The 23,965-nt window shown below is 41.9% G+C and overlaps 2 protein-coding genes across 3 annotated transcripts in view; both read right to left on the bottom strand.

Moving 5' to 3' along the window:
- Positions 1–404: 404 nt before the first annotated feature.
- LOC146573613 (zinc finger protein ZXDC) lies at positions 405–10,938 on the bottom strand. The gene is made up of 10 exons (XM_085272864.1): positions 8,909–10,938; positions 8,109–8,261; positions 7,500–7,578; positions 6,510–6,640; positions 6,191–6,361; positions 5,182–5,963; positions 4,674–4,758; positions 4,420–4,592; positions 3,041–3,142; positions 405–2,886 (listed from the first exon to the last, which is right to left on the bottom strand). Exons 1-10 carry the CDS (start codon positions 10,899–10,901, stop codon positions 2,800–2,802), a joined length of 3,756 nt encoding a protein of 1,251 aa, XP_085128990.1. The 5' UTR covers positions 10,902–10,938; the 3' UTR covers positions 405–2,799.
- Positions 10,939–14,735: 3,797 nt separating this feature from the next.
- Positions 14,736–23,965, bottom strand: part of LOC146573610 (copine-9-like) — a 204,125-nt gene continuing 194,895 nt past the window's right edge. For both annotated transcript variants that reach the window (XM_085272862.1, XM_085272863.1), the window contains 2 exons: positions 19,698–19,771; positions 14,736–18,551 (listed from right to left, as the gene is read on the bottom strand). In XM_085272862.1, the coding sequence (XP_085128988.1) occupies positions 18,324–18,551; positions 19,698–19,771 (302 nt within the window). In that variant the 3' untranslated portion in view covers positions 14,736–18,323. The remainder of the gene's footprint in view (positions 18,552–19,697; positions 19,772–23,965) is intronic.

The following is a 23,965-nucleotide window of genomic DNA, read 5'->3' as shown; positions in this document are numbered from 1 at the left end:
CACGTGGCTGGAAAAAGTAAGGGTGCGTTTCAAAAGTGTATTTTGCTCAGGAAGATTTCTCAGTGAGAGATGTGACCAAGTATCTGCATGGCAGCCATAGTAAGAGCTGTTCCAACTCTTCAAATATTGAGGAAAGGAGTTCCAATGGTTGCTTTATGGCTTTCTTTAGCAGATGATACACTGGCCCATCCTTTATGAAAAGAGAGGAGAAAATGCTGTCCCATAATTCATTGCTATGGACCATCCAACCGTTCATGAAAGCAAACGACATAATTAAACACAGCTATGCAGATCATATAAATTTTAACTGTAACTGCATTTTCCATTTCATTCATAGCCTCCGGATATATTTATAATTTTAACAACAATTTGTTGAACTCACAGCTGCACTCTGAACATCACACTGCTGGAAGAAAAACTTTTTTATTGCTGAGTTGTCGCTGAATGAAGAACGCAGGATGCCATATTTGCTCAAGGTTCTGTATAACCAGTCTTCATTAGTAATATCCTTTGTTGTATGACACAGTTTAGGATACATTTTTACTTCAGTATAGTTCTGCTGGATGAAGGGAATATTACTACAGTCAGAAATCCTAAACAGGGAGGAGGACAGGAGTTACACACCATATGATATAATATGGATTTACCAATCAAGGTAAATTATTGGGATGTCACAGTTGCAGGATGATCACCTAACAATGTGCTGTAAAAAATGGAGCCAGTTCACTTCAGTAAAAACCAGCCTTCTGCCAATAGCAGTGAGTTGGTGGTAGTAGTTCATTTCTAACAGAAAACAACGTGTTTGAGTTCTTTTAGTCAACATCACTATTTGAGTTCCACTAGGTCTCAGGACAGAGACATATTTTGGTTAGATATACTTTGTTTAAAGATTGATATCGAAAGGATTATTTAAGTTACATCTGAATATACATTATAACAAAAACTTGAAGCAGTAAAAAATACTGCACCGTTCTATAAACAATTCTATTTTACTTTCATCCACTGTATTTGGTGTACGGTACCAATCAGTGTTATATAAAAAATCTAATAAAATCATAATTAAAAAGTCAAAAAATGTGTTTATCGGAGCAGAATTTTGATCCAGTGTTATAGATTTAGGCCTGGCGTGGTCGGGCCAAAGTGATTCGTTTTTTCCATGAGGCCCTAAAGCCCTGGCGACACTGCTGGGTCCAGCTAAGAAAATGTGATTTGAATTCACTTTTAAAACTATACAGTGAGTGACCCCTTTATTCAATCCTTATGTTAGGTGCGTGCCTACACGGGAAGCTGTAACTGCACATTTGCCTGTCCTGGCTGAACTGGACCTGCTCATCGTCTGTGCTGTTGCTGCATTTTAGAGTATTTTTGAACATTTTTATTGGAATTATGCGCTTCACTTTTTGGTGAGTAAAATTCCCAAACCTTTTTCCTGCCAGTGTCAGTGGTTAAATGTGTCTGTGGTGTTTGAGGCCACTTTAACTTGGTTTGATTTCAGGAGAAAATCAAAGATTATCCAGACCTTCAAGAATCTGAGATAATTTATCTGAATTTCAAGAGCGGGTCCACACCTCCATATGGCCCTACAAGCAGTACATACTCATGCCCCTCCCTCAGTTAATTCACTTCTCATTAGTACAGGTGATCTGTGGCCAGTCCCCTCTGAGGCCTTCCCCAAACAGCAGCCTCAATTCATGCTCAAGACATCGGCCACCATCTACTAGAAACGCTGTCACATCTAAATAAGGATGTGCTCCCAGCTAGATTTACTCGTAGTTTAACTGGGTAGTTCAAATAGATTACATAGATAAATGTAATTAAATGTTAGCTGCACAGAGGGAGTTATATATGCCACTCTGTTTGTATTGGCTAAATGGGACATTTAAAAATAAATGATAGCACAAAAACCCATGTGACCAAACTTTGCAGTTTGTTATTGACAGCACTTCTTCCATTACTCACGCTCTATTTTTAAACCTCTGATTGTTTTTGCCTTTTCTAAAACTGAGCTGCTGCCGACTGGTCCTTGCTCCAAACTCTGTTTCTTCTGTGAGATGATCAGCTTCATCAGTACTATGACTTAACACATTCTGTACAGGGATACTTCCTTACTAAATTAATCTCCCCTTTGTGACATTTAACCGAACAAAGTGAAATGACTGCTACTTCACACGCTCTTCTGATTGTGCTTTGAGTCTTTAATTCTTCTGCGTCTGGCTCTGCCATTCTGTAAACCCGTAGCTATTAATAAATAAACTGAAATCATCATAAGAAGGGAGTTACTCATGTATACAAATGCATGGACAGGCATGTTTTCAACATGGAATTACTGCTGCCATAGAAAAATAAATCTAAGAAAACACAAGAGAAAAGAACAACAAATAAAGCAGGTAACCTGCCGGTGGAGGCGTGCACAGCGTGAAGCATGAGTTCATAAGGCAACTGGAGAATACACAGCGCACTGTGTGTGCATGTGAGTGGCAATGTGGCACTGTGGAACAGACATCATTACTGTTAACACCCACAGAGGACGGAGCAGCCTCTGACACGACTGTGCTCTCAGGCTTTGAATTTGGTACAAACTGGACTTAAAATAATACGGCAACATTCTCAACAAAGAATCCTCTTTTCTTCTTCTCAAGGTGCATTATCTGCTGAATCATGACCACAAACTCCATGGAGCACATGTCCAAAAAGCCCTTCGAGGGTGAGGCAACTGTTTGATGAAATCTATCATCTCATGTAAACTGTGGATGGAGGCCAGCTGCTGATTGACCTCTGACCCCGCAGCAGTATAGGTGGTCACTCCAAGTCCTGAAGGTTGATTGTGCTTCCTGTGAACTGGGAGTTGTCAGAGCCATTGTCGTCCTCTGTAATCACCGAAGACTCCTGTGGAGAAAAGCATCACGGCTCAGTTCTCTAAAGGCTGACGGTGTCACTAATCTGTGGCTATTACAAAGGACAAACAACCGATTCCATAACAGAAAGTCAAAGCACAAATGCAGTCGAATGTCTCTTTAACGACAGAAAAGATTACTCCCACCTGTAAAATGTTGACAGGCAGGTCAACAGTGAGCTGAGAGTGGGAGCTGGAGGGCTGAGAGCTCAACTGGAAGGCCAGGTCTCCATCACTGGCTGGGTCATCCTGCGTGTTCACACATTGATTAGACACTCCAACAACCGCTGTGCATTAGTGGTGCTGTTCAGTGCACAAAAGTACGTGAAAAGAAAAACAGTCCCTAGTTGGATGTTTCTATTCATTTTTTACTAATTTACTAGTTGATCAGACAGGAGAAAGAAATCAGATTAACGGAGATTTCACACTTGGAACTCTGAAACTAAACATACAGTGTTTTATGTGTGGGTGTGGCTAGCATTAGCTGTGCTAGCATTAGCTGTGCTAGCATTAGCTGTGCTAGCATTAGCTGTGCTAGCAGCACCAACTTTCATGAGGTCTGTGCAGAATGTTTCTACACTTTTCTTGAGTTATTTTACATCATTCAACTTTTTCCACTTCGGCCGCCACACAGAGACCTTTGCTTCAGGTGTTTCCTGATACTGAGCCGAGGAACTGGGTTTCACTTTCACCAATGTCCTTGTAGCTTCTGGCATATATAGCCCTGTTCCATTATGGCCTACACAGGTTGGCTCGACATGGTTTTTAGGGTTTTCCATTAGGTGATAGTACCTGTTACCAGGTACTTTTTTTTAGTCATGAAGTGATCTGAAAATGTGACGTCATCAGACTGCATGCCACTGATTGGCTATTCAATGTCATGAGTGTCTCCTTCATGAAAATCAAAAACCGCCAGTTTTGAAACCTGGCAACGAGGGACAAGGCTGCACAAAAACAGCACGGTGGTCCCCAAATGTGACAAAAACCCACAGACAGCAGCAGGTATACCATCGCCAGTCATCCTCCTTTGTTCGTGTGGCATACAAATGATGTCACAGGAGTACAGGCAATTGCTATAAAACGACCCGACGCACATAAGTTGGTACTTGATTGTAATGGGAAACAATAATACAGCTGGTGTTAATGGCACACATTTGACAAAATGGTAAAAACAAGCCTCAGACAGAACAACTCCCTGTAGCCAGTGTTAAACTGGCACTTTAATGAGCTTATGGGATGTTGCTCTGCACTTATACTGTGTTCTTAGTTCCCAAATAGCAACTAATATGTTTTCACGGTACACAAAAGGTCAATTTCACACTGTGCAGTAAAAATGCACGAAAAGGAATTAAAATTCTGTGGAACAAATTCTCATTAAAACAAAGGCAAGTGCCCAGACAGTAGCAGTGGCGAGTTATCCAAATCATGAGCTTATTTGAATCGTAAGTATCACGGTTTGGTCTAGACAGCTTTATGTTTTCTGACCAGGGCAGATTTGCCACCTTCCCCAACTTGTCATATCTCACCTGCAGCAGGTGGATCTGGACATACTGGGCACCGGTGATGGGGTCACGGAGAGTCAGGCCCCCATTCGCTACTGCAGCTCCATCACCATAGCGAGCCCCAGAGGGAGCGAGTGGTCCTGGAGCTGTGGCAGCCTTTGTTCCTTTAGCTTTTCTCTGACCTGAGCTTGAAGTCCCTGGACAAGTCAAAGGAAAGTCTTGTCAGTCTAACAGTTACTGGAGCTTTGGCTAGCATGAAACTAAAGAAAGTAAGTTACCGGAGGAGGCCGAGGGGCCTCTCTGCTTCTTCTTCTTAGCCAGCTGGATGGCTCTGTAGTCAGTCCTAGCCGAGCCCCCACTCTCCTGTCAAGCAAAATGGGAGCATGTTAGGTTTGCACCACCTTTCATCATCTGTCTGTGATTAATCTTGTTAAATATGTGCCACCACTGAAAAACATTTTGTCAAATAAAAAAGGACATTCATGCAAAGATCCGAAGACTGAAAAACAACAAAGAAAGAAAAAAAACATCTGAGACGATGGCTATATCTTTTTCCATTTCTAGATGAAAGAATGGAGACTGACAATTCATTATCAAAGACCCTTTATATGTCATTGAACTATGAGTCTTTTTTGGTTTTGTTACAGAAAGGTGAGCAGGGTCCTTACCCAACCGGTTACCGTTCGAGATAAAAAGGAAAGCTTGTATGCCTGAAAGTCGCAAATGTATTTTCTGTATCAGCTGTGTTTCGATTGGTTTATTGAATCTGTGAGTATCTATGCTCACCAGGAAACTGCTTGGTGACACAGAACTGAGCTCCGAATCTTTCTGTGGGCTGAAGCTGCTGCTGTGACCAGGAAAGACAAACTGAGTGAGCACTTTTCCTCCCTCCTGGGGTCCCAGCACCTCCACACAACCCAACAGAGTCCCAGCACCTCCTTGGCCACCCACCTCCACCTTAGATGGTGAGCCAAGGAGCTCGGCAACGGGAGCTACAGCCAGGGAGGCTGTGGGTTCCACGCTCAAGGAGCTGGACGAGCTGAGTGGGTGCTGCAGAGTGGGGTCCACAGTGGCACCAGCACCCTGCATAGTAAGGGCAGTGAGGGTTCCCAGCGCCTCTGGGGTAACTGTCTGCACATCGTCCAGGTTAAGGGTGCCTTGTGGGCGCAGGACGTCACTTGCCGTTCCCTCCAGGTTGTGGTGGGGGGTCATGTCGGCATTGGCTGCCAATATAAGAGGGTCCACAGCCTTGGCCATTGTGGTGTTAGTGCTGGTAACAAGTGTAGTTCCCACTGAAGAGGGGTCGATGGTCAGGATGCCAGAGCTGACCAGGGAGAGGTCCATTGTGAACGGGCCATTAGACGTAGCCCCACCAACTGGGATTCCCACTCCAATGCCTGTAGTGGGTGCAGTTCCTCCAGGCACAGAAGAGAACAGAGAGCTGAGGTCCAGGTTTGTCAGCTGGTCGCCCCCAGCAATACCAGATCCTGCAACCGTGGTAGGTGTGGAACTAACGAGCTCATTACTGGGGGTCAGGGTTGGTGTGGTCTCCATCTGACTGAGAACATCTGGGAAGGAAAACAAAAAAAAAAAAACCCAAGTTAAAAATGAACATCTCAGGAACAACGGCAAGTGGAATAAAAGTTTAAAACTGTTACACAAGAAAGAAGGAACGGTTTCCATCCATCGCCCCACATGGAAACAGAAAACAGTTGGGTGGTGTTTTATAGATGTTCACAGACAGTACGAGACTCGCAGTGCTGGGGAACTTTAAGTCTGCAGAACAATTACTAACCAGGACTGAGGTGGTGATGTTTGAGCATGTGGCTCTTAAGGCTGCTGCGGGACGAGAAGTGTTTGGAGCAGTTGGCCACAGGGCAGCGAGTCCTCAGGGTGCTGGCGTCCTGCTTATGCTTTTTGGAGTGGATGTAGAGGCTGCTACGTGCTGAAAACTTGGCATTACAACCTGAAAAACACAAAGGAGGCACATGTTACTGAAATCAGTCACCATGAAACACTGGTCTTAAGTAAATATTTCAGGGAGAAAATGTGAACATTTGTCTCGTGGAAAATTATTACAGTTTTGTTGTTGTTCCTTTATAAAAGGTTTGTACCTTCTGCATGGCACTGAAAAGGCTTCGTGCCTAGATGGGTAATACTGTGTCCTTTGAGGTGCTCGGCCCGGGTGAAGGACTTCCCACAACCCTCCTCTGAGCAGACAAAGCGCCGATCATCATCATGTTTCCTTATAGACACACACATTTAAAACAAAGTAAGAAAAGTCATAGCACAAAAACAGAATTTCATTTACATTTTGTTACATCAAACTGAAGCTAAACTTAACAAGGAATCAAAGCCTTTCAAAGTCAAACTGCACCAGTAAAACAGAACTGCAGTGACAAGCTCAAGTTCACTAAAACAAAAACAGGCATGTAACAGCAATCACACTTCCTGTAGTGGCAAAACATTCCCACAGACAGCACGGAAGAGGAGGGTGTATGCTGCTTTTCGCAAGGCTCCATTTAGGCATTTTGCTAAGACTGTTTTGGGTATTTGGAGCCAAGGAAGCATATGATGAGAGTTATACCAAGCAACACCCTGTCAATCAAAAGGTAGCCACATCCTACATTATAATAGAGCTTTATTCTATATAACTTGACATAAAACCCTAACATACTAAATGAGTATCAACACTGTAGTGAAGACTCGCAACTAGATGACCTTTACAGAGAAAACTTCACATTTTCATAACCTTGTTCATTCAAACCTTTATGCAAAGAACACAAAACTAAAATTGACATGGTCAGCTTATCTAACAAGGTTTGTTCTCACCGCACGATGTAGACATTCACTCCCTTTATTCCTTTGATAACTTTGTTAGATGTTATAAAACATTACTTCAGGTTTCTGTTTATTGCCTTTAGGAACATGTAGAAAATACACAAAAGGAAAAGCTGCGTTGCATCAGATCTAGCTATCAGCTATTTTCCATCTGCAGTCGCAGAAAGATACTTTATCAGGAGTTCCTAACAGTAAGTTACACACAAATGGAGTGTGTCCACTATTTTACACCATGATCAAAGCATAAATTAATAAGCACTCACCTTTTATGTCGGAGCAACTTTGACATGCTTGTAAAAGACCAGCCGCAGCCCTCGGAGTCACAGACAAACGGTCTCTCGCCTGGAGAGAGGAAGTTACAAGTTTCATTCCTAATGCTACACTACACCTACTGCTGCAAGGATCCTCACTTCACAAATCTTTTAATGTGAGCTGGATCGAGATTTTTTTGGCCGATTTTCTTTCGGAACGCTAGAGCTGCTGATTGGTTTTGTCCTTCTAAGAACTAAAAGTGACAACATACACACTTATGTTTGTGATTTCTATTTAACTCAATGCTCATAAAAAACAAACAAAAAACACAATTATTGGCCTTTTTAAATAACTTACAGCTATACATATTCCCCACAAAAGCATCAGGTTTACTTGTCACTCCAAGCTCAGAAAGAACTTTTACTCTCTGCATTAGTGTTAGTGTTCTGAAGAACAATCACAGCTAATGTGTTTGGATTTGCGGCACTGCAGCTGACTGCTTCACAAAAATGTATTAGGAATAAGCCAGAGTTAATTTAGTAGACTACATGCTGCTTTTTAAAAAATCAACCACAGAAAACAACAGGCCCAGCTGAACCGACCCTTAAATCTCAATTTACCCGTGTGACTCCTCATGTGGATCTTGAGACGACAGGCCTTATCATAGGTCTTGTCACAGCCTGGGTAGGTGCACATGAAGTGGCCAGTTTCTCTGAAGTGAGTGCGATTGTGGGAGAACAGAGCACTGAAGGTGATGAAGGTTTTCTCACAGCCTGCATAGGATAGAAAGACAAACATGTAGGACACCAACGGTACCATAAAGGCGCATTTTATATGTATATACTTTTTCATCATATTCTGTTAAACAGAAACTGTTATAATCATGTACCCTCATACTGAACATAGATCAGTGCATCTACATTTAACTCTTGTGAGACAAAAGCTCAGGATTCAGACTGCTTTTAACACTCACCTTTAAACAGTTTTTTCTACTACTGGTTATAAACTATGTCTGAAGGGATCCAGAATATGGTCATCTGGGAACTTTGGCCCCACCCACCTGCTGCTTTAAGTTTGTTTAGCTAGGGCAGCCACAGAGTTTGTTTAAAACCGGTAGGAGTTAAAACAGCTCGTTTCAGAGGTTGATACTGAGTCCCAGTATCAGATAAATTTGGAATATTTTTGAACTGCAAGACATGCAAAGATATTCTAGCACAGATAATGAATAGAAATGTGTAGCAGGGAATAAGTAAATTCCCTGTGTTGCTCAAAACACGTCAAACCTTCTGGTAAAGTGCTTCATATCATAGCAGTGATGTTGTGGAGTACCCATCAGCCAATTCCAAGAGCAGAATAAAAAGCTAGAAATTCCAAATAGTTACATAAAAGCACAAAATTCACAGTTTGATGTATGAGTTACCTGGGAATTCACATTTGTGAGGCCTCTGTGGCTCAAAGTGGACCCTCTGATGGTTGGTGAGCCGGGTAGCACTGCGAAACCTCTCGTTGCAGACCTCGCAGGCAAAGGCGTTATCCTGCTCGTGGACTTTGACGTGAGCCTTGAGGTTGTAGACAGTGGTAAAACGCCGCCCACAGCCTTCAAACTGGCACGTATGTGGCCGCTGCTTGTTGTGGGACTGGAGATGCCGCTTCAGCTTGTAGGAGGTGGCAAATGCCCAGCCGCAGCCTTCCACAGTGCACTGATATGGACGTGGGTCCTCAGCATGGTTTAGGAGGTGAACCTTGAGTTTCTGTCGTGTGTCAAATGTGGAGGGGCAGCCTGGTTCTGGGCAGTCAAAGGTGGACACGGTGTCTTTCTTGGACCTGATTACTGGTACAGAGTGACACTCTTCATTGTCACAGCCAGCTACAGCGGCTTCGGGAGGAGGAGGGCCCATATCTGCTTCTGTTACTGCACATAGTGACCCTGCCTCCTGCTTGGCACAGGAGTCCAGTGAAGTACCTAGCTCTGACAGGGAGCAGTCATCCACCAGAGCCAGCTCTGAGTCGCTGACAGACAAACCAGGTGTGGGCTCTTCCTGGTGGCTGGAACTGGCTACTGCCAGTGTGCTGATCTTCCCGATCGATTTAGTACCACTGTCATAGTTGAGGAGAACAATATCTTCATGATCTTTCATTCCTAAGTGCTCCTTTAAGCTAACCATGTCATCCTCCTTATGTACATAGCCCTCGGGTGGGGCAGCAAGAGTTAGTACCCCGTTTTCAATAGTCACTATGATGCTTTGGTTGTTTATCGTGATAGTTCCGGAAAATGTTTCGCTAGCAGGCGGACTTGTGGAGGCCGTGACCGGGGTTGTACTGCCCTGCGCCGCCGCTGAATCTGTACCAAAGTCCGATGTGTCCATGGCTTCCACGATCCCCGCAGTCCCTGAAATCAAGGTACTGCTCTCGTCAACGCGAGGCTGCGACGAGAGCTCCCTGACCAGTTTACCTTCGCTGCTTTCGGTGCACATCTGGCCACAAATCCTATCGCCATATTTGTTTGTCAAAACAACGTCTTCGACGGTGGGGTGGTAGGCAGTCTGTTTAACGTTACCCGCCGCGGGATTATCGTTCAGTAAATTGAAAACATGCTCAGGTTTCAAGCCCTGTGTATCGAGGCAGTTCAAAGTGTCATTAGATTCACATGAAACAACGTTACTGCGGTTTCCAGCCTCCATGGGGCCACAGGGACTTGCTTTGGAACACTGCTTTTTACCTTTCATTTGATCGCCATCCTCAGGCACATCCGGGCGCTGTTTACTTGTCTCGCCGCTGCCTTCGTCTTGAACGACATTAAAAAGAACATAAAACTCCTGGGTGGTTTGTTCCGCCAGGTTTACCGTGCTCAAGTTCCCCAGCGCCGCAGCGCTATGGCTGGCTACTGAGGGCTGTTTGCAGGAGCCGTCCTCACGCTGCTGCCGTAAAACTGGAAACGTTGGTTGCCGCTGCGGCATCGGTTCCTCTTCCCCTTCAAAGAGAGGCAGCGCCATTTGCATTACAACATCCCCGCTTTCTAATCCGTATTTCCAGGCTGTCTTGACAAACTCCTGTGAAGCTAGTAGGGCACTGAGCTCATTTTCCTTCTCCGGGTTCACGTTATGAAATCCCACGCCCGGTCTGTTACCCGGCAAATTGCTTTTAAGCGTAGTTTGCGGTGCGCTGACAGGCGAACAAGCCACCTCGCTGCCATTTTCCGCCAGTAGGCGAAACGGCGATGTTCTCGGCCTAGTGTTGTTGTTGTTGTCGCTGTGTAGCTCAAGCGACTCCAGCAGCACTTCCGCTTCATTTTCGCTGGAAATAAAATGAGGTATTGACCCCGTTGCCGATCGATGTGGAGACGAAATGCTTCTGTGTAGGGCGCCATGTTGAGACTGAATGTTTTGGGCATCAGAAAGCCCCTGGATTTCCATCTTGGTATCCCTGTAGCAGCGACACGGGAAAAGGCCCGCCCTACTAAATGGATATGATCCATGGAGCCACTACACGGTTTCCAGTGGGCCTAGTGTTGCGTTCAGGGGCAGTATTGAAATTTCAACTTAGGGGTGGATGAACCAACAAGCTTTGGTAGTTAGCAACTACCAAAGCTTTGTCAAGGTCGATAGAACTTCTCTTCAGTTTTCTGCACAGAAGCCTTACATTTAAGAAAACGAATAAAGCCACAGCTGATAGCTAAACTTACAGTCTGCTATTAACAGAGGGACAACCAAATGTCTTTGGGTCAAAAAGTGCAATATATACTGCTGCCCTTAAATGTAATGGTTTGAACCACGAGGAGTACCTGAAGGCAGCAAGAATATGCCATAGTGAAATTGTGATGTGGATAGTGTAGTATTGGATATTTGTGCGGATTGGTTATTATCAATAATACATTTAAGATAACCATTCTACACTATTTATTTATTTTTAACTGAAAAGTGAATCCAAAACTTGGGAAATTCCCGTTTCCAGTTTGGTACAGTTTTTAGTTCGTATTTCTTCCACTAAGTGGCAGTGTAGCAGTATAAAACAACATTTTTCTCCTAAGAGAAAACATTACAGACCTGTTCTGATCAATTTGTGTATATTCTTTTAGTTTTTTGACACACATGGACGACCTAACATCGCCCCCAAAATGAAGCCAAAATGGCCCCTGGTGTCTGGCTGGTCATAAACCCCGCCTCCTCCACGTTAGCATGGTTTATTTCATTATCAGTAGTTCACATCAGGCTGATTTGTGTTCAAGTGGTCTCCTTTCTCATAAGTTTGATTCTAATTACTAACATAATGCTGTTAAATTGGGGTATAACGTCATCATGACCGCTTTGACTGGCAGCTGCGATCAGGGAGAGGTTTGCATATGTCTGTTCTGCAATGGCAGATAGATCAGGGATGCTGAGAGGAGGTCCACTCTCAAAATCCACACCGACTGTTTCAAACTGTATTTAAATACATTTAAAAAGCACCAATAACTCAAAGGTAAATATTATACTGGATAAAGTGCTAGTCTATTTTTTTTTGTCTTTTCTTAAAATAAGCAGTTCATATGCCAGCTGTTGGCAGAACTGTAGAACTGAAAAAAAAAATGTAAGAGCAGAACTTACTTTCAGATTTGAGGGATAGACTTTACATTTCATGTTTTGTGATGATTCTGTTCTCGTTTTTATTACAGAAAGCTGCCCTCAGACCTCAGCACCGCCCAGTGACAACAGACAAATCATCCTGTATGTTCACTGTTTGTAGAAACTCCAAAATTAACTTATGAAAAAAGTCTAAAGTACCACATGATGTGAAAGTTGCAGCTTTTTAAAGACAAAAAATCAAATCAAAGGGATTAATCATCCATATAACAGTTTCACTATATAGGAGCATAAACACTACCTCAGTTGTTTTTTCAGAGAGCTGCTGATCTCAGACCTTCACAGCTTCTCTTTTAACACTGAATGTACTCAATTGGTTCCTTAGTCTACCTTAAATGTCACATATATTGACCGTTACCTGCACCGTCACATAGTGCATATTTACACTACCCAGCTGGTTGTGGATTGTGCTTCTGGCACACCAGAGTGTCTCTTATTTGATAATTAAAGATTTGGCAACCCTAGCTCGGGGTTAGAGCTTATCCCAGCTATCATTGGGTGAGAGGAGGGGTACACACTGGACAGGTCACCAGTCTGCTGCAGAGCTAATACAGAGAGACAGACAACCATTCTCACTCATATTTATACCTATGGGTAATTTAGAATCCCTATTTAACCTAACCTCAGTAACTGCACGTCTTTGGACTGTGGGAGGAAGCCGGACTACCTGGAGAGAACCCACATTTAATATGTTCGTTTAAAACGTAATGTAGACTCTGATCAAGGGACAAGATTTGAGAATCATCCACTGGGCTAATAATGTTTATTTTCCCTTTAAAAAAACATGAACAGTACAAATAAAACAGCATGTTAAGTCACTGCTATCTTTTTCCCCTTCTTTCAGCTGCTCCCTTTAATGTTCGCCACAGTGGATCATTTGTCTCCATCTCACCCTATACCCAGCATCCTAATCTGTCACACCAACTGTTTGCGTGTCCTCCATCCCTAAATCCACTCTGTGTTCTTATTTCTTCCATATCCACTATCTCTTCTTTGCACAAGTCCAGATGATCTGAGCCTGCCTCGCTAACTATGACTCCAAAGTTGGTGCCCTCTGACCAGTTGGTGGTGGTCAGAGGGCCCGGTGGCGCCAGTGTCCGGCAGCCTCGCCTCTGTCAGTGCGCCCCAGGGTGGCTGTGGCTACAATGTAGCTGCCATCACCAGTGTGTGAATGTGTGGATGACTGGATGTGTAAAGCGCTTTGGGGTCCATAGGGACTAAGTAAAGTGCTATATAAATACAGGCCATTTACCATTTACCTTTCCAAAACACTCTACCTGAGCCGTCCTTCTCTATACTCTTGGTCTGGTCACTCCCACTGAAAATCTTAGCATCCTCAGTGCTGCCTCCTCCAGCTTCACCTTCACCATCTCCAAACCACACATAGCCGGTCTCACTACTGTCTAGTAAACGTTCCCTTTCACTCTTGCCATAGTGCTGCTCACTTACTGTAACTTGTCTTCTTCGCATTTAGCTTCAAAAACTTTTTTCCGTAGCTTAAAGTCCGTTGCCTTCTTCATTCCTCCACAGGTATATCATCGGCACCCTTCCACTCTAATCTTCGTTACTAATCCTCTGCACTTCCTAATTCACTAACTGTCTGACATTTGTCCTCTTCTCTCTCAATTTCTCTATTCATCAACTCATCAAGGCACTCCTCCCATATTCTCAGCACACTCTTATTATATTTCTGTCTCCATGCTTAATCACTCTAACCTGCTGCACATCCTTTCTAACTTCATCTCTCTGCCTAGCAAATGATGCATCACCACCATCTCTTTGTCCTCTTTCTTATGCTCAGAGGAAACACGTGCCGCTTTTGGGAAGTTTCTCTCACCACTTTAGCTGTACTTTCCCAGTCATCTGAATATTCTTCCCTACCTTCCTGAGCCTGTTTTAACTCACCACTAAACTCTGCAAAGCATTCTTCCTTCTTCACTTCCTCCATTTAATCCTTGCCACTGCATTCACTCACTTCTTCTTCATGATTTCATGATTTCCTAGACAATTTCTGACATCCGCCCATTAGTTTCCAGCTTCAAGTTCATGATCCTGTCTGACATTCAACTCCATAGCACTCCTTCAAGATTCCCCGTTCTCCATTTCATTTCCTATCTGCACTGTAGTAATAGAGTTTGAATCCACGTCCAATGCTCCTGGCTCTACTTCCCTTCTCCCGCACACACAATATATCTGTCTTCCTTCTCTCCTTCATATCACCCAGCTCTCTCCCTTTACTAGTCATAGTCTTTACTTTTTAAAGTCACTACTCACATCTCCAAACTCCCGCCCTTTTTTCTGTCTCACTGACTCCAAATACACCTCCCCCTTTACTTTTCTTCTGTCTTCAGCTGATAACTAAAAGAGGCTAATCAAAATATAGTTACATAAAGTTTAATAATTTGAAAATAGATACAATATGCAGATTATAAGTATAAAATGTACATAAATTTGAAATAATTTGGCCCCTTTACAAATATATAAATAATAACAATTTTTCATCATTGCTTGAAAAAAAAAGATGTTGGTCTAATTTATCTTTGAGTTAAAAATACAAACAAACAAAGGCGATGTAAGTGAAGTTTAACACAGCAATTACTGTAAAACAGTGAGCAAGATTACAGTTCAGCCTTCAATAATATCTTTATTTGGTTTTTAAGCAAAAGCTAGAAAACAGTGACAAAATTAAAAACTTTGACCAACACAAGTGGAAACAAAAATAAAAGAAATATTTGGAACAGAGTGAAAAAATGGAAAGAAGGAAGACTTCACAAAATATTCTGTACAACACTTTAACATATTTACACACAGCTTCTACATAACAAATGGAACTGGTGAGCAGTATATAATAACCTCATCCTGTACACACTGTGTAGAAAGCTCAGCATGCTTCATACAAAAATATCCAACAGGTTATGTGACTTTGGGTTTGTTTACATATAGTCATAACACAAACATGCATGTTTTAAACGTTGTTTGATACAAATCTACCCTACTTTTCATATATCTGTTATGTGCTGGATTATTAGGCTGGCAGTCAGAAATAGAAGGATTGATTCTGCACAGTACACAAGTAAACACACAGAGGAATGTTGTCTGAAATCTTTTTCAGATATGAATACAGATAGTACAATCATTAGCAGCATAACAGCCATATAAGCATGCAAAATAACATATTTCCTGGTGTTGTCATATAAAAATAGAGTCCTCCCTCACACTTACTTGCAGGATTATGACAGAAATAAGGCCACATGTCCATTTCCCTTCTGATACAATGTGACAAATACTCAGTAATCCAGATAAATATCATATAATCCATTCGTTGTTGTTATTATTGTTTCTGTTTTCGTGACACAGCCAGGTTGAACATTCTAAAACTGTTGCTAACCCTACATAAAAAAGTCAGAGACAAAAGAAAATTGATGAAACTTCACAGTATTTGTTTTATGGAGTGGTACCAAAAAAAGAGCCCACCTAACAGCAAAAATAGTGTCGTTGCAAAAACTCAGAAGGCTAAAATGTTAGAATATAGATGAAAATGGACAAAATAAACACCAATGAAATGGAGCCATTTTACAACATATACAATAAATACAGAAATCCATTGTAATAATTAAAAACACATCCTAATACAAATATGCTACTGGACAGAACCCACACTGCACAAAATCAAATACTTTTCTCTTATATCTTATTTAATTTGACCTCATCTTGTCTCATTACGTCTCTCCACTTCTTAGCTAGTGATATACCAAGTTTGATCAAGTGTTTCTAATGCAGTGGCAGATCCTCTTTCCTTCAATATGCTGGAGTTTCAGGACAGAAGTCCTAACAAACTATTTGTTTGTAATTCTAGCACTGTGCACCTTTTTACTAGCAACATTCACGTGTAGCCTGTCTTTGAACTGCAAACTAAACACACCGGAAACAGAAACAATGGGGTTAACAAAATCAAGCCAGGACTGAAGTGCCAAAACTGCAGTTTCATGAATCACTTGAGGCTGGCTTCAAAAGCAAGTCTAACCTCACTGTCTGCCATGTTAATCTATTTATTTAAAAGGGACAGTGCAGTTTAACATAGTCCAAGTACAAAACATGAAACAGATGTAACGCACATAAGTTTATAGCTATTGCTAATTTTCAACAATTGTCCCTTGTTGGGCTTACAATCAAATGCCTGTCTTGACACCATTAAAAAGTATAGTAGAAAAAAAACAGGATTGAATGAATAGGATTCGCTTCATAAAAGCTATGGTAGTACATCTTTTTTTTTAATTCAACCTTTTGAAAATACTTAAAGTGATTTGGTTAATAGGTGTGTCATCTACAGGGAGCTTGAGTCACTGCTAAACCGGTGCTGTCTTTGTTGATTCATGTTATCGATGCACCTTGCTCAACCTAGCTAGCATTAGCTTGCTAGCATTAGCTGGTAAGTTAAAACTTGTCCCTCTTATCTAAATATGGTCACTTCCGGCTTCAAAAACTGATGGTGGTGGCTACATGGGGGGTTAACCGAGACAACAGAGTTCAGTTCCCAAAGTTTTGAAGGAACTTGGAAATGTTTCTTTTGCAATGAGCTGACATCAGTTCACCACAGATTTCTTTCTGTGGTCACACCTACAAAATTCGAGCACTGCTCTCAAGCACTGGGTGGTTTCCGTCACTTTCCAGAGGATGGCCAGTGAGAAGACTGAATTTCAGGGATAGAGGGCTCTTACAGAGACAGGAGCATAAAAGGCATGAGAAAAGTGAATTGATGAATAATAATATTTTAATAATGATTAATGTTTGTTGCATTTTATCCTATTTCTTGGCCACACAGCAGCTGGTTTTTCCTGCTTTATTCTTGCATTTGTTTTGTCTGTGTACTTGTAAGCTGCAGTGTGTTGGGCTCTTTGGGACTGCCAATGAAAGATTTAGGTTTTCTGTTCAAGCACTTGCTCTCTTTTGCTTAAATCATTCATGCACACAACAAAAGCAAGGAAAATAAAAATACAGGATATGAGAAGAAAAAAAAACAAGAATTCGGCATGCATGATGAAGATAAAGTTTGCAAACTGAACAATGCAGCACTAAGTACCAAACCTCACATTCGATTTCTTCTTCTTCTTGGTGTTTCCCACTCTTCCCACACATTTTCTTTGCTACATTTGAAGTTTTCTGGCCTGTAAAATCTGCAATGGGAAACCCTTTTCATTTTAAATAGGTACAAGCTGTAGACAGTTTCAGAACCAGAGGCACCTTCCTCATGCATGATTCATCCCAAATGACAGCCACAGCCAGGAGATTTACAGTTTAGAAGAAGACTGGGGACAGAGCTCACAGACACGGCTATGTTCGACTTTTTAACCAGGGCTGAAATGATCTGCCCTTCCATATGTTCAAATTGTACAGCGGCTGCAGGTGCAGAGGAGCAGGGGATGGCTGGTTTCATACCCTTGTATGTTTACTCCTTTCAGGAGGTGCTCACAAGCAACTCTCTTCATGTCCATGGGGGATTTTAACTTTAAACTTGCCCTGTCTTCTAACAGTGTCTTTGAAAAGGAGAGCAATTTCCATGCCTTTGCTAAAGTAAACTAAAACAAAAGTTTCATTTTCTACAGTAATAGACAGCATATAATTTTAAGAAAAGAGCCAGTGTTCCTTGGGCCTCAGTTGCAAGAACCAAGACATGATTTAATAGCCACTGAAACACCCTGAGAATAAGCAAATAAGGACAGGATATCACCCTCAGAGCTGTCTTTCTTCACAGCTGATAGAAATCAGTTTAGATGGCTGCTACAGCATTTATTATTCTATTACGGCAGACTGTGAACAAGACCAGTAGTAGAATCTTTTGACTTCCCACCTTTGCAAGAAAGGTCAATAAAGCGTCCATAGTGGATTACAACACACAAAGGAAACAATAGATTTGAATGGAGCCCGTGTGTCTGTGCAGAATCGTGTGTTATACCTGGAGAGTGTTTGTGACAGATGTTGACAAAAAATCAGAAACATAAAAAAAGATTTAAAAATCTATTCTCTATGCTTCTTGTACATGTCTTGCAGAGGAATCCTCGTAGTCAGTGCTTTCAGAAGGAATTCTTAGGTTCAGTTTACTGATTTGGTTTCTGTCAGATAACCTTGAAAACCCCAGAACACACCTACACACACACATGCACACACACACTTCCCTTTGCCCAAACAGCTTGATCCACTCTGCCTGCTGTCCTTCTCTCAGGGGTGAGGGTTGCAGTGCTTGGTCGTAGACGTATTGGTTGCAGTTGTGGTGGACACTGAGGGGGAGTCGGAGGTGACGGGCAGGGGGGGGCGGGGTTCAATCCCCCGACTCTTCATGAATGACAGCAGCTGGTCAGGGATCTCTGCCAGGACATCCTTAGCCAGTCGGGCCATGCTCAGGACCTGGTTCCCTGACCGGTCGATGTAGTCCCGGAAAGGAACAAACTGGATCGGAGGCAAAAGTGACTGTTCAGTTCATTTGGTGTTTGTAGGTTCCTTCAGCATCTAAGGTGCTGCTAATACGCTTTCATACAGTTGAGGAGTTATTACTTTTAATGTTGCAGATGTATTGACATAACAGTACATCAAGCTCAAACTGTGAGGCTTCAGATTATCGTTGGTAACATTTTTTTGCTCTAAGATTGAAATATTCACAAAAAATGACCTGCCAAAAATCACACAGTAAATCATAAACTGTAAGTAAATTTTCATGTATCTGAAAATGTTGGGGTTTTTGCCCTAGTTGTCAAGACATAAACATTTTTTCAACAGTTTTCAAAAATCATATATTTTGATAGTGTGGAGCTAGGATGTAAGTCATCATCGTTGTTACTGACGACTTATGCCTCACAGGCTTTTTCCACTTCAACTGAAACGCACTCAAAGGAAAACTATTCTGTTTTTCCTTATTTCCTGTCCTACACTGGGGGTGGTTAGAGCTCACAGCGGGTCATCTACTAATCAGAAGGTTGGTCTGCAAGCCAAATATCATTGGGCAAGATACTAACCCCATGTCGGGTGCATTCAAGTTACTCTCTCATGCATCAGGTAAGCAGAAAAGTACTAGATAAGAACCAGTCCATTTATACTCTATATCCTATTCTAGTCGATGATGCTCATATTGAACAATAAATAATAATATTCTGGTCTTGGATCTTTCTTATGTCAGTGAAAGGAAATGTCTTTAATATTCAGGCAAACAGCTCTGATTGTGAGCATAAATGAAAGAAAAAGCTGAGATTGTTGGCTAACAAATTGCCAGTGATCATCACCAGTCTCATCCTCCTTTCTGACCTTAATTTACAAATGAATATCATGGTATATACAATATGACTTTAAAACTGGTGAATGAGACAATAAACTTATCAGAAACGCGTTTACTCGAGACAGATCAAACATGCAAAGAGTGTTTTTCTCATAAACATCTATACATTTGTTGACATCACTAGAATGTTTTGCTGGTAAGAAGGTTAAATAAATTTGATTGAGTTTTGATTCGGGTTTTATCCTGGACAGTTGATAAAAAATAATTCTACATAGTTTTATACTGATAAACACCAAATAAGAGTGGATATATCTTATACAGTGCACCTGGACGATGTCTCTCTCAGCAAAGCGTCCCCTGGAGGAAACTCTGACCTCATCTCCATCCAGCTCCTCCATAGCTGAAGACAATAAAAACAACATATTTACTGGTAAAAATATTGCATGACTTACATGTACAATGGAAAAGCTGAGCTGGAATTTTTATTCACACGCACAACAGAAAATCGTCTAAATCCAGATATATTTTTTCTAGTACGCTTAATGTTTGTGAAAATGATTAAAGTGGTAATTTTATCTCAATTATTTTGAGTAGAAATGTCTTAATTCACTCATGTTAACCACAGTTTAGTATGTTTGCTTTAGATCAAATGAGTGATTGAATTCCTGCATAAAAATTATGTTTTTTTCATTATTTATTTTTAATGGTTAGACAAGAAAATCAGACGATACATTTATACAACTTGGCCTTTAATATAGCACATTTAGCAGTACCAACTACAATAAAATACAGCTTTAACATACAACAATATTTCCTCAGTAAGATGAGCATATGTCAAATACACCTTGCTTTTTTCACCTGTAGCTGCATTAACACAACGTCTCTTAGGACGAACATATTCTAACAGTTGAGCTGCTTTTTAACACTAAACATGTCAGTAATGTTCTGTACTCTTCCTCCAAACCACAATAAACAAACGCTCCCCTATTCACAAGGATTTTTCACAGTGGGTAGGTCTGCATATTTAATTTGGCTGATTTTTACACTGGATGCTCTTCCTCCTGCAACCTCCAAGGGATTTGTTTAAATGTATAAAACCACTACACTATGAAGCCACAGCAGTACTTAAAAATGTGGCTGAAGAAATCTTCATAGTGACTACAATTCAAGAAATATTAGTGCTTCAGTTCCTTGATGTGACCAAGTTTGTAGATTTGGCAGTCTGGAGCCTGCCCTGGTGGCTGGGCCTTAGGCCAAAGCATTACGTGGGCCCACCCTTCTGTTGGCTCACCGCTCGCAGGTGGTGCTTTAGGCATTTGATGCTAGCACTTGGTGCACAGTCGATCATAGCACTGAAGGCTTTGGAGAGGAGGTGCTGGTGTTCCAGTCCCTAGCTGACAACTCTGGCTTTAGGAACATGGAAGGTCACCTCTCTGGTGGGAAGGAGCCTGAGCTAGTGCGTGTAGAACTGTGGCTGTAAGATGTCATGGTATTAACCCCAGAACCAGAAGGTTCAGATGTACACTGGTGGTGAAGAGAGCCATCGAGATGAAAAAGTAGTCCTATCCAGCTTAGGACTGCAGTAAAAATTCACAGTGAGTCCCTTGGAGTGGAATTTGTGGCCCAGCAGAGGTATTATTACTCAGCCTGCTGGCAGACGGAGAATGGATCATCTGCCTGCATCTGAGTCATGCAAAGTATGTGGTACAACCGGCCTGTGGACCAGTTGCTGGTCTAAAACAGCATATGTTGATCTTTGAAATTTCTTTTGTCCTCCTCCCATTCCTGTTGAAATCTGCTGTTTTAACCAAGTAGGCCCTGTGGACTCTTCCTGGTAGGACATGCCCCTGAATGTAGCATTTGGCAGATGCACAGGTTATCTGCTTCCAGCAACACGCACTTAGTACTTTGGAAGACTACATGGGAGCATGTCTAGGGTGGCTGAAAACCTCCCCCCCTGTCCAAATGCGAATGTATGTTAGATGGACGCGTTTGCAGGACCATAAACTATGCTTAAGGTCCTAGATGTTGCAGGGCTGTCTTACTTAACACTCTGTAACTTCGCTTGGAGGCTGAGGACAGTGTCTCTGAATTGATCGACTGGGATTGTGGCCAACTTCTTCAGGAAGGGGTTAGGGTTAAATTGAGATGAATAGCCAATTATTATGGGCCATTTGGTCCTTGTCCATCTATAGTGACAGCTTGGTTTTCATTGCTGGCAGTACGTCAGACCTGTTTTTGGTGAGAGTTGGAGTTCACCAGGGCTCCTTTTGTCACTGATTCTGTTCATACATGTCCAGTTGCAGCAAAGTGGCAGATGGTCTCTGGCAGGATCAGACTTGTGGTTCTTCTGACCTCATCAAGAGGTGACATCCAGCGTGCACTAGGATGATTTGCAGAGTGGTTGAAAAAGGCTGGCTTGCCCACTCTGGGAGGAGTTGATGGCCCAAATGGAGGAGTTTGGGATTATCTGGGTCTTGTTCATGAGTGAAGTGAGAGTGGAGCCGAAACTGACAGACAGGAACGGTAGAGTGTCAGTGGTGTGGCAGACAGCTATTGATGACCTATGGTCACATGAGGTCTTAGGTGCAAGCAGTGAAAATGAACTTCCTCCTCATCCGAGAGGATGAGTTCAGTCATTTGGGAGGAGCTCAGGGTAGAGCTGTTCCTGCTCCACATCGAAAGGAGCTAGTTGATGTGGTCTGAGCATCTGACAAGTGCCCCCTCATCGTCACCCAGGTGAGACATTCAGGGGCATGTCCTACCAGGAAGAGTCCACAGAGCAGACCCCTGACATGCTGGAGAGATTATACCTCTTGTTTGGTTTGGGAACTAGTCTCCCTGAATGAGCTGGAGGTGCTCTGGGCATCTCTGCAAAGACTGCCCCTGATATTCAGAGCCAAATAAGGGGGAGAAAATGCAGTGGTGACAATGACATACTGTATACAAATAGTTACCTAATAGTTAAAACATGCAGCTGTTGATTATGTGATTCTACTTTCTAAACCAGAAAACAGCTGAGGTAAAAGACCCAGCTGTACAGTGAAATTGTGTCAAGTGTTGTAGTAGGATGGGGGATCTGTCTGTTACAGACAGAAATAAATGACAATAACAAAGACCACAGCATTCATTCACTGGTGTAAGGACAGCTTTTAGTTTTACAAAAGGACCTGAAATGGGTGCATTCAAATAATAACCTTCTAAATAAATAGGTTTGTTTTTTTAATGCATACATTTAAATTTAAATTTCATTAAAATTACTTTAACATTTGAAGCAGATAAACAAAAGAAAGCTGACTGTGCTTAAACTTAATTTAGCTCCATTATTTAGAATTTAGACAAAATTCTTAGTTAACTTTTGCCGACTGTTTAAATAATGTTTGCTTTAAACAATTTGCATTGCATAATTATTAAAAAGTTTGACGTATAAATAATTTCCTACGCCTGAAACAGACGAACATTGTGACAGGACTGCTGTTATACACGTTACACTCACACTTTCAGACAACCTACAGAAATACTTTCACATACATATTTTCACAGCTGTAGTTTTTTTGTGTTTAATTTATAATATTAACCATAAATACTGTGAGCCAGTCAAGAACAATCTGTCTAAAATGCTGAGACAGGAGTAAAGGTTAAACTATCAATGAGCAGACTTGTGTTCTGTCCACAAACTAAGAAAACAAAGTTTGTGTGTAATGGGAAAGACACTGAATGGCAATGAAAATAAGACCAGCATCAAGTTAAAAAAGCAGCAACGTTAATAAAGATTTAGTCTGCATTACATCCAGAGGTTAAAGTGTTGTAGTTTTCTGTTATTTAGCACTGAGTTTAGTCGTGGTTTTGCTTCTATTTCTGTTGTCGATGTGCCTGATCCCCCTTTTCTGTTTACATGTTTCCCTCCTTGTGTTTTATTCCATGTCTCCCCTGTCTGTCTTTGTGTATGTTTTTTCCAGCCTGTCCTGTCCTCTCGCCTCTCCTTTTGTGTCATCTTAATTTTTCTGTATTTCACTCTTTGTGTCTCCTCCCTTTGTCTCCCCAGTCTTTCTTGTTACCCTTGTGCATTCCCTCCTCCCAGCCTCGTGTCAAGCCGTGTATTCTTGTCTCCGTCTTGCTTATCCGCCCCGTGTGTTTCCTCTTAAGATTTATGGTGTGAGTTGTAATTGGTCCTCTTTCAGGCTGTCTGTTAACCATCCTTTGTGTTTCCATGTCTTCAAGTTATCCAAATATTTCCATGTCTTAGTTTTCCCAGTTTAGGTTTTATGATCAGCTCTTGCCTAGTTTATTTTTTCGTTTGGTTTTGAATCAGTCACAATAAAGGCTCGCCTTTTGTTACGTTCAGTCTTTGCGTTGTCTGCTTTTGGGTCCACATCACAACCTCCACACAGTCTGCAGTCCAGCCTGTGACAAAGTTTTACCTTACAACAATGACATACAACAGTGCTGTGCTAATAGAATCAGGTGACCTCTTTAATGTCACAGAAGGCTATATTGTAACAACAGAAGCATCCAGATCAGTGCCCTACCAAATGAAATTAATAAAAAATATCCTGTATACTCAGGATATGTGCTGTTAATTACACTCAAACAA

Source organism: Mchenga conophoros, linkage group LG5 (genome assembly GCF_057382185.1).
Source record: "Mchenga conophoros isolate Kocher_MC1m ecotype Shallow Benthic linkage group LG5, M_conophoros_male_GT1.1, whole genome shotgun sequence".
Classification (NCBI taxonomy): Eukaryota; Metazoa; Chordata; class Actinopteri; order Cichliformes; family Cichlidae; genus Mchenga; species Mchenga conophoros.
Note: the sequence above shows the minus strand (reverse complement) of the source record. Positions and strands in the feature narration are given on the sequence as shown.